The sequence below is a fragment of the Microtus pennsylvanicus genome, chromosome 10 (genome assembly GCF_037038515.1).
Source record: "Microtus pennsylvanicus isolate mMicPen1 chromosome 10, mMicPen1.hap1, whole genome shotgun sequence".
In the NCBI taxonomy this organism is placed as follows: domain Eukaryota; kingdom Metazoa; phylum Chordata; class Mammalia; order Rodentia; family Cricetidae; genus Microtus; species Microtus pennsylvanicus.
This window is the reverse complement of record NC_134588.1, coordinates 29,289,258-29,300,443: the sequence shown is the minus strand read 5'-3', so window position 1 is coordinate 29,300,443 and position 11,186 is coordinate 29,289,258. Positions and strand designations below refer to the sequence as shown.

General features: G+C 48.1%; 1 protein-coding gene across 1 annotated transcript in view; it reads right to left on the bottom strand.

Moving 5' to 3' along the window:
• Nucleotides 1-8,580: 8,580 nt before the first annotated feature.
• Nucleotides 8,581-11,186, bottom strand: part of Chit1 (chitinase 1) — a 40,253-nt gene continuing 37,647 nt past the window's right edge. The window contains 6 exon segments of the mRNA XM_075989562.1: nt 8,581-8,657; nt 8,660-8,806; nt 9,308-9,321; nt 9,323-9,414; nt 10,406-10,464; nt 10,467-10,512. Of these exon segments, the coding sequence (XP_075845677.1) occupies nt 8,581-8,657; nt 8,660-8,806; nt 9,308-9,321; nt 9,323-9,414; nt 10,406-10,464; nt 10,467-10,512 (435 nt within the window).

Here is an 11,186-nt window from a genome sequence, read left to right as displayed (position 1 = left end):
AGAGTACCTCCTCCTCAGAGCAGGGAAAGAGAGTACCTCCTCCTCAGAGAAGGGAAAGAGAGTACCTCCTCCTCAGAGCAGGGAAAGAGAGTACCTCCTCCTCAGAGCAGGGAAAGAGAGTACCTCCTCCTCAGAGCAGGGAAAGAGAGTACCTCCTCCTCAGAGAAGGGAAAGAGAGTACCTCCTCCTCAGAGCAGGGAAAGAGAGTACCTCCTCCTCAGAGCAGGGAAAGAGAGTACCTCCTCCTCAGAGCAGGGAAAGAGAGTACCTCCTCCTCAGAGAAGGGAAAGAGAGTACCTCCTCCTCAGAGCAGGGAAAGAGAGTACCTCCTCCTCAGAGAAGGGAAAGAGAGTACCTCCTGGATCATTTTATGAGGCTATCAAAGCCTTAAAACTCACATTAGCTTATTATGGCCAGGAATAGTGGCTGGGGCAGAGGGGATCCCAGAGTGTAAGAAGTGTGCAATTCTCACTTTACCGAGTAATTTTCATGTGGAAAAGAAAATGTTCATCTAATCTTGCAAGTGTACCTAAATGCCTGTAATAGATCATGACCAAGATAGAATAATCCTAAGAACATAAGACTTTAAGAGGGTGAATTATTGATAAGAATTTAGTCGAGTAAAACAAGAAATCTTTAAATAAATGTTTGACAAAATTCTTGTCCATGTACATGGGAATCCTTAGCAAAGCAGGAACAGAAGGAAGCTTCCTTGGTCTGATAAAACCCATATTAAGCTAAACTCAGTGGTGTACATCTAGGGTCTCCACATTGGGGAAGTAGAGTCGTCAATCAGAGGGTCACCAGTTCAAGGTCATCCAACCTGGGCTACATGAGACTCTCTCAAAAGTAAGAACAAACCAACAAATTCCACAAGTAATAGTGTGTTTAATGTTGAAACACTGAAAACATTCTTTTTTAGACCAGGAACAAGACAACAACACCTGTGTTGCTGCTAATATTCAGCACGTCCTGGAGAGTTTGCTATAATCAGTAGGCAGGAAAATGAACAAAATGCGTGGCATAGGCTTTGGAATGCAAGAAAGAAAACACACTAGTGCAGCAGATATAGTTGTCTATGTAGAACACTAGGCAGAATCCCAGGATAATTAGCGAAATTAACAAAAGAAAGCTGGTGTGGTGGTGTCTGAGGTGGAGAGAGGGAGGGGTGGTGTAAATTAGAGAGCTGGAAAAGTTGCTGGATACAATGTTAATATATGAAAGTCAACAAAATTACCACACCGTGGCTTCTGCAGTAGTTAAAGAGAAAGATGAACTTTTTTGTTGTTTTGTATTTTTTTGAGACAGGGTTTCACTGTGCAGCCCTGGCTGTCCTAGAACTCCCTTTTTATACCAGGCTAGCCTAGTACTTAGAGATCCACCTGCTTCTGCCTCCCAAATGCTGGGATTAAAGGCGTACATCACCACAGCTGTCCTGAAAGTTGAACTTTGTAAAAAGGTGAAAGGTAAAAGGGTGAAATTTACAGTTAAGAATCAAAACTTAAACCTAGGAATAATGTGCGAGATGTTTAAGAGGAATATCAGAAAATTTCATTAAATATGTTTTGAAATGACAGCTAAGCACAGAAACACATCATGGCTGTAGCTAGGGAGGTACAATGTCAGGATACTCATTCCCTCATATATGTCTATGGGTTACTGCAGTTCTAATCAAGCGCGCAAAGACTTTCTAGTGGAATTTAGTAAGATGATTCTAATATCTATTTGGAGAAACAAGTGCTAAGGACAGCTGAGGCATTCCTAAAACTAAGCCCCATGGAAGAATTCCTGTTGTGGGCATTTCACAGATGAGTGAGTTCCTGGGGCAGAGAAGACTCTAGACTGGGAGAACAAAAAGATTCCCCCCACCTGTAGGATTGCTGCCCAGTACAGAACAGTAGGAAAGGGACTGATAGGCTACTAAATGATGCTGGGAAAATAGAATAGGATTCTATCTCACAGTATCTACAAATGTCAATTTCAGAACGATTAAGCCTTAAAAGGGAAAAAAACCCTTTTAAAATACAGAAATAATCTCTTAGACTTTATGAGGTGAGATTCCCCTTTGTATTCTGTGAATATGTTTTATCCCCATTTGTTAATAAAGAATCTGGGCCTATGGCAGTGTGGAATAGGGTAAGGTGGGAATTTCAAGCAGAGATAGAGGAGAAAAAGAAGGTGGAGTCAGGGAGATGCCATGTAGCTGCCGAAGCAGACACATGCTCTGAAACCTTACAGGTAAATCATGAGCCTCATGGTAAAATCTAAAATAATAGGAATGGGTTAATTTAGGATGTAAGAGTTAGTTAATAAGTCCAAGCTAATAGGCCAAGCAATGTTTTAATTAATATAGTTTCATTGTGATTATTTTGTGTCTGGGTGGCCAGGAAATGAACAAGCAGTCTCTGTCAACAACTTTAGAGAAAGATTTATTTATATTTTCTTTTTATTTTTTTCAGCTGTTTTGGTCTTTGTGTCTTGCCCTGGTCTCTATATAGATCCATGATTTTCCCATCTCTGCCTCCCAAGGATTGACATCACAGGTGTGAGCCAACTTAAGATACAGAAAATCCAAGTCATAAAGGATAAGAATGATGAACACAGCTGCATTAAAAAGACTCCTAGGGAAGTGTGATGCTCACCTTGAATCCAGGGCTCAGAAGCCTCAAGGAGGAAGGTTATGAGTTCAAATTAGCTTGGACTATAAAATGAGGAGAGAGGGGTAGGGGTGGAAGGAAGGGAGAGAGAGAGAGAGAGAGCAAACCATAACTGTAAAGGAATTTAAGTTCAGAATATGTAAAGTGCTTCTGTGCTTCTATAAGATGTGATAGGTCACCTGATAAAATGATGGCAGGAGACACCAGGGACAAGAGGACAAACCCATACAGCTTGAGGCCCAGGAAACACACTGAAGCTAATCAGAAACCAGGAGGCATGGCTTGAGGCAGAATGAGATACTAGCTTTCCATGCTTGTTGTGATGGCCACTCTAAGGTGTCGGTGATGGTGTGTGGTTTTGTGACAGTTAATGCACACACATATTTTGACCACTCGTATATATGTATGATATAGTTTATCATGGAAAAAATAAAACCAGCAAAGAGTTTCAGCTCTGAGAAGGCTAGGACCCCCTTGAAAGTGGGGAGGGCATGGCAGGAGAGTCAGTTGCTCCTTTACCTGGGGATCTAGTGTGTGTGTCAGATGGGATGCATATCATCAGAGAGAAGGCTACAGGGGCTCTTTGGGACATGAGAGGGGCAGCATGGTTAGAGAAAGTGCTAGGGGTTCACTGGGTAAGTTAGCAAGGTGAAAATAGCTCCACACTCTTTTCTTAAAAAAAAAAAGCTCACACCTTTAATCCCAGCACTCTGGGGGCAGAGGCAGGTGAATCTCCATGAGAACAAGGCCAGCCTGATTACAGAGTGAGTTCTAGGACAGTCAGGGCTACGCGGAGAAACCTTCTCTTGAAAAACAAACAAACAGGAGATTATTTCCTTTCATGTGTGTGGGTATGTGTGTATTTCACCTTGTATGTCTGTGTAGCACTCGTGTGTCTGGTGCCCACAGAGACTTCCTGGAACTGGAGTTACAGACAGTTCTGAGCCACCATGTGGGTGCTGGGAATGGAATCCAGGTCCTATCCTCTGGCATCTTTCAGGCCCTTAACCAGACATTCTTTTCAAACTCCACACTCCAAGTCCAGCACCAACAATTCAGGCCTAGGTACAGAGGCCACCCTGGGTTGTATTATCTACTTTATATATTAAAATGGATGTCGTGGTAACAGGCAGTCTGGCGGGTACAGAGAAGACTTGTTTGAGAGTCACAGTTGCTAAACTTCAGAAAGAGAGGAAGGATGTCCTTAGGCCACGGGAGCAGGAAGTCACCCAGGGGAGATAAGAGGATGCCTTGTATGTAGAGAGCTAAATAATTAACAAGTAAGGCCGGACTTGACCTGACCCATATCACCCCCATGAGCCTGCAGCTCTACACAGTGTCAGAGATGATGTTGTCCCCTCCGTAGGGACTGGCCTCCCCCGTTGGAGGTAACATCCCCCAAGCTGGCTAGTCTCCCACCAACTGCAAATACAGTTAGGCAGGACTCATTTCTACAACCCCTACCCCCATCCCCAGCTAGCTGCTTGCACCTGGTAAATGATCAAGAAATACTTATAATTTTCAGCTTTATTAATTTTAGATGCGCAGGCCAACTGTGTTATAGAGGAAAGAGCTGTGGTTTAAAGACGGGAGAGGGACGGGGAAATGGGTAGATATGGGGCAGGCCCTGACTCCCTCATTGTCTTAACTTGGATATGGCCCTGGAACCTGTGCCTGCGTGAGAGGCCCTGTAGGAATGACAGTGAGAACTTAAAGCACACAGTAACATAAGGATATGCCGGCATAGACGCATGGGTAGTAGATACGGTGTAGACACCCGGCACACATAGCCTGGGCCTGTCCATCACACAGGGTGGAGGAGGTGATTGCATTGTGTAGACTTTCGCCCAGGAAGGAAATGTCCACGGTGGTTTGAGCACAAACCTGGGCTGTGGGTCTTATCTAGACCAGCATCTAAACCCCAGCTCTGCCACGCACTGGCCCTGTGACCAGAGCATACTTTATAGGGACACATGAGTATTAAAGGAATTGGGTTTGCTATGTGACTCATCCCCAGTCAGACAAGAAATGTCAATTCCTAGCGGCTGGATGTTAACATTAAAAGGATAAATGATGCTTAATTGATAAACTTTGGAGGGCCGTGCCCTGCCGCGCGATGGTATTTCAGTAGGGGAATTCTCTAGGGTGCAGAATGGATTTCTGTACCTGAAGATAAAAATGGGAGGAAATCAGCTGGGAGTTTAGCTCAGCGGTGCTCAGTGGAGTGTTTGTCTAGCACACACGAAGCACAGTGTTCCACCTCTCACTCTACATAAGTCGGGCGTGGCGGTTCACACCTGGAACCCCAGCGTTTGGGAGGTAGCGATGGGGATCCGAAATTCAAGGTTTTCTTTCACTTCTAAATTCAAGGCCATCCTGAAATTCATGAACATTAAGTAATATTGGAATTTTTATAATTAAATTAAAAATGAAATAAATGATGAAATATTTAAAAACAGAAAATAAATAATCTGCTTGTTACTGAGCCTCAAGCATGAGCAGAGGAAGAAGAGAAACACTCTCTGTGCTTTGAGGAGCTGGAAATCTGGGGGCAGAGGTCACTGTCCCCTGAGCACTGCAGCTGGAGATGTGAATGAGGTAGCCCAGGCTGCCGGGTGGCAGGAAGCATCCCTGATGTGCCAAGGCCCCTGGGAAGGTCCTGCCGGAGACGACCCAAGGCTGGCTCTGGGTGGGAGGCAAGGCTATCAAGGAAAGGAGATGTACAGGGCAGAGGGAGCCAGAACAAGACCTTGCCCTGTGGTGCAGTCTCAAGTGGCAAGGGGGGGTGTGTGATGAGCCACACTGCACAGAGCCCCGCATGCCTGGGCACTGACTGAGCTGGCTGGACTGAGGCAAGGACACAAAGCGGTGGCCCAAGAGCCGTGATCACTGTTATTACCCACAAGACCACTGATAAGGTAAGAATTGGGATGGTGGTAGGCCTAAGATCGGAAGAAACAGGCACTGTTCAGGGAGACTTGTGCACGAGGCTGTGGTCGCAGCCACTGACCTGGGTTTTGGATAAGGCTTTGTGCTAGAAGGACCAGGGTCAGGACCGGGTGAATGGGAAGAGAGAACCAAGGCAGAGGCTCTGACTTATGAACTCAGTCAACAAAGCAGCCAGGGAAGAGGGGCCACCTGAATGACCCAGCATCTGAGGATAATATAGGCAAATCTTTGGAGATTTTATAGGAAGCTCCGATGTGGCCTCTGCTGAGGGACCTTTCTGACCACACTGCCCAGTAGCCTCACCCACACCCACTTCCAGTCTCCAGCCACACAGACTTTCCCTTGTAGCCCTCGCTATCACCTGAAAGGGTCCCATTTGTTTCCTGTCTGCTGAATATTGATATTGGCCCTGGAAAGCCCAGCCCTGGACACGTTGCACCCCCAGCCCACCTCTACCCCACACTGCCCCACCCCGCTGTGTCCACTCAGCTCCAGGACTGAGATGTTACAGATGCTTGCTTTGTGCTGAGGAGCACACGGAGCCATGGAGGACACGGAGCCAGGGGCCCAGAGCCCACAGTGGAGGTGGAGTGTCAGCATGACCACAAATGGCTTTCGGTGTGCTGAGTGCTCCAGGTTCAGAAAGAGCCATTCAGGAAAGGGGGTGCACCTGGGTAAGCTGGGTGAGGGGGGGCCACCTGGAGGCGCCACACTGTGATCTGGATGCCTGCGGTTAACACTGGCAGCTGGGTACTAGGGGATGGAACTCGTGTGGCAAGAGAGGTTAGACTGGGAAGAGAGGCCAGGGCCTGACATGCGGTCTCAAAGCTGTTGCTGCTGTTGCTGCTGCTGCTGCTGCTGCTACTGCCGCTGCCGCTGCCGCCACTGCGGCCGCCGCCGCTTCTGCTGCTACTAGGGAGCTAGGGACTTTATTCCTTGGGTTGAGAAAGCTGTTTCTAAGCAAGGGGGGTGATTGGATTAGATCCCTGATTTATAAAGATCAAACTGGTTGGGTGTGGAAGATGGACTAGAGACGGGAGAGTCAGGGAGCAGAGAGACCAGGAAAAAGCCATGTCTGAGCAAGAGGGGACCTGGCCTGTGCTGAGGCAGGGCCATGGTCTTGGAGGAGGTGCGTGGACAGGGTCATGAAGACCAGAGAGAGGCCATGGGCCATACTTCCCCATGGATAGAACTAGCTCAGACAAAAGGTTGGGTATCCGGGAGGACTTTGGCCATTTGAACACTTGGGAGAGCATATTGTACTGACAGGAGAGTATGTCGGCTTCTTGATTTAGTCAGCAGACGGAAGGCAAACAAAGAGGGAAGATGCTGACTCAAACTGGCACCAGATACCCCCTCCTAGTCCCCCAGACAGCAGGAGTGCCCCCATCTGACAGAGGAAACCCCAGGCTAGTCTTCCAGCTGAAGCCTCTGGTGCATGGCGGGCCTATAGTCACCCGGCATTCCGCTGTGCTCCATAAGGACCCGGCTCTAAGTGGTTAGGGATTTTTTCAGGGAATATGTACAAAAGAAGGCAGTTTGGGGCAGCAGAGCACTGCAGAAGGCTGAAAGGCAGGTAGGGTGCAGGAATGGGCAAGGTACTCTTAAGGCCTTGTGGTTGTGCTCAAACAAACAAGAGCCCAGTCACCAGCCTCTCTCCAGACCTAACTCATTCCTGACAGCCCATCTGAGTCACTTCCCCAACCAGGCTTCCAGTAAGTGCACGACAGGGTGGACCTTTAGGGAATGTGACGATTTTTCTTTAAATGCAACAATCAAAGTACCTCCCAAAGCTGCAAGAGAAGTGTATTATTCATTTGCTATTTTATTTCTGATTGTTTATTTGAGACGGTGTCTCACTCTGTAGCCCAGGCTTCCCTGATGCTCAAAATCCTCCTGCCTCAGCCCCACGAGTGCTGAGATTGTAGGCACGTGACACCCCATCCAGCCAGACCACACTTTAATAGGTGGTCCCCAGGGCACGTGCTTGTCTTGGCCCATTTTAGGCCTTTGTTCTGGACTCAGAACTAGCTAGAATCAGCCTTCTCATGAGATGCCTGTAAAATGCAGATAATGGTCATTCTGTGTCATCTGGGAGTGGTGGTTGAGGTGAGGCCTGTGAGAGGCCCCATAGGCTTCATTTCCGAGTGAATGCTTAGTGCCAAGACAGTCCTTATGGAAAACGCTGGAGCCCTGGCAGGTGCCTGGGTGACTCAGTCCACCGAAGACTGGTGGCTTTGCTAGTGGCAGCAGACAGAGCAGTAGACTGGGAAAAACTCTTCTCTGCTGCCATCGCGTGTCCACTGGGGAAATAACTGTCTAGCGGAGGTTAAGCATCTTCCCCCAAAGGCTCCTGAACCAAGGACCAGCAGACATGTGGGGCCTGCCCATGTCCTGCATGCTGTCACCTGTACCTGTATGCTGGCAGATGCTTGCTGGCAGGTGGACTCAGTGAGGTGAGACTTTCACGGGGCCTGGCACATCCTAAATGTACCTTCTGGCTCTGACTTTTGCCTGCTGTATGCCACCCCTGTCCTCTTGTTCCCCTAGGGAAGTTTCTGAGTCAACAGGGTGCTTTAGCCTCTTTGAGTTACAATCAGGGGTGAAAACTAAAAATTTATTTTGCAGGTAAAGGGGAAGCCAGAAGAGACAAAGGAAGCCAAGAAGTGGAGCAGAGGGCTGGAGAGATGGCTCAGAGGTAAAGAGCACTGGCTGTTCTTCCAGAGGTCCTGAGTTCAATTCCCAGCATCCACATGGTGGCTCACAGCCATCTGCCCTCTTCTGGCCAGCAATCATACAGACAGACAGAACACTGTATACATAATAAATAAATAAATCTTAAAAAAAAAGAAGTGGAGTAGAGGCCCGGTCATTGAACGAACAGAGAAGCCTGCAGCCCCTTGGGAACACAGAGGCAGGCTGTTGGGGGATCCCAGGCCTGGCCTCAGGCTGGGGTGGACAGGGTTCCAGAGACTCAGCTCCAGGTACAACACCTGCAAGAGTCACTAAACACCAGGTCTGGGGGACAGCTCTGCTGGAACAGCTGTCCCCATGCTTGTCTCCAGAGTTGGGGTAGAGCCCATCAGCTCTGCCCTGGCAGAAGGTATCTAGCCCTGGGCTGGGTCCCTGCTCTGGCTCAGGAGGCCGGTGTGGCCCAGGAGCTTCCTGTTCAGGGTTTCTTGGAGGCATGTGTGGAAGACCTAGAAAGACAATGAAGATACCACCAATACCAGCCCAACAGATTCCACACACCAACACAGGGTAGCAGCCACAGGTGGCAGAAGCCCTGCTCCCCATACACCACATCCAGACCACAGCCATGACTGCTGGGCACTGCCTGGAAGACCACCTGAGCTACAAAGGAGTAGGGAGCCGGTGACTGCATACCAGCTGTGACACCTAGCCATAAACTGGTGACGGGGGTCCCGCACAACAGGGTGAGGGGTGGCTTTCTTCTTGGTGAGAGCAAACAGCTGTCCCCAGGCTGAGACCTTGGAGGGAGTCCCTGTTTCTACACCCTGGCAGGTATTGCCAACATGAAACAGGAAGGGGGCGCACAGTTTCAACAGTTTCCTTAGCTCCTGGGGTGCGTGCAGTTTGAGAAATCACAATATTGGGGCACAGCTGTTTCCTCAGAAAGACATATGAGAGGGGAGGGTGTGTAACCCTCTCCCCGAGTTAACCTCTGGCCCCCGACTCACTCAGCTCCTGCTGCAGGGCCCTGCTTGCAGAAGGAACCAGTGAAATCATCCAAGTCCAAGGCCCAGACCATGGCCCCTCCCAGCCCCTTCTGTTTCAGATAGCTGACCTGGGGAGGATGAGCATATAAGGGCCATTAAAGTATTTCCTACTGGTTGCTATAGGTTCAGTCACCACAGGGAATCAGCTCTCAGTTTCCAGAAATTTCTGAAGCTAGCTTTGTCTTCATATCTTCATTTCTTTGCCACCCTCAGGATTCCTGAGGGAATCTACTGTGGCTGTGTGTTCCCTCAGAGATATTCAGAGCACCACAAGGTTTGTCTGTGGAGTGTCTGGGAGCTGACGGAGGGTGGTCTAGACTCCTTACTGGCCTCACTCTCCTTCATGGGTCCCACCCTGTTCTCAGGGTCCATTTTTCCTTCTCTACCCTGTCTGCCTACAGTTTCCTCCCTGTATGACTACATTCTGGGCTTTAGGACTTGCCTCAAGCACGCTTCCTCCCACACCTTCCCCTCATCTCCTTGAACAGCATCTACTCTTTCTAATTCCCACAGGACACTTTATCAGCATTTCTGAAAACTCCAAATCTGGCCAACAGACTGGATAAAATCCCATGTCCCACCACACGTATATCTGCTCCCATGTGCCTATAGAATTTAGCATTTTGGTAAAATACAAATCTTATCAAGAGGATTACTCATGCAGAGAAATCTCTCTCTCTCTCTCTCTCTCTCTCTCTCTCACACACACACACTCTCTCTCTCTCTCTCTCTCTCTCTCTCTCTCTCTCTCACACACACACACACACACACACACACACACACCACACACTATGAATGAGTGTGCATGCATGTTTCTCTTTACTAGGGATTGAACCCTGTACACGCCAGGCAAACACCCTACCACTGATCCACATCCCCACCTTCATGGTGCTTCTTCTTCATCAACAGATGATAAGTGTTTAAATGCGGTCACATGAAGAGGGTGAAGTGATGGGGCACTTACAAGAACACCCATCCATGAAGAGAGTCTGGGGCTAGTGTTATTGACAGGCCTTAGATCTGTGGGGGCCACCCCCTCCCAGTAGGGCTGGGCCTCACTTTAGCTCTGAAGCTTTCCCTGCCATCAAATCCCACCCATTGACTATCTTGGAAGACTAGGGCACCTTCTGTTCCTTAATTCTGTGTTCTCCCTTCCAGGAGCAGACCTGTAGAACAGAGCTGTGTTAGGGAGGAAGAAGAACACTGATAGGTACTGATAAACAGGCTTGCCTCCACATTAGGCTTAAAACCCATTTTAAAAGACAAATTGGGCTCATTCCTGTTTATGATTAAACTCTCTTTCTCAAGGATTGGGTTATGCCCCACCTGTAATCTTAACTACAAATGGTTCTGTATTGCCTGTTCCAGGAAATGACAATCATGACTTTGTTTCAAAAAGGTTGTTATGATTACCTGTTGTTATGACCACCTTGCTATGGCTACCTTGTTATGACCACCTTGCAATCACATCTTGTTTCAGGAGGTCTTTATGACCAACCTGATATGTTAAGTTCTGTTCTTGTAACCCCACCTATTTGCCTGACAAATTCCCCATATGGGAACAGCTATAAAAACCTTATCTTCGCCAGGTCTCTTGAACCCTGCCTTAGGGGGAGGCAGCCTGTGTACATGAATAAAAAAATTTAATTAATTTGGTCATGATTATTTGGGCCAGTGGTCTTTCTTCTTGAATCTTTGGGATTAACACTACCTGTTCCCTCATGCCAAGAGGAGACCAGAGATTGAAAACTACCCATCTGGGGAAGCCTAGAGAACACGAGAAGTTCTGTGGAGTAGCCTAGAACTGTGGATTTAGCCTTCAGTTGCCTGAGCTCCAGGA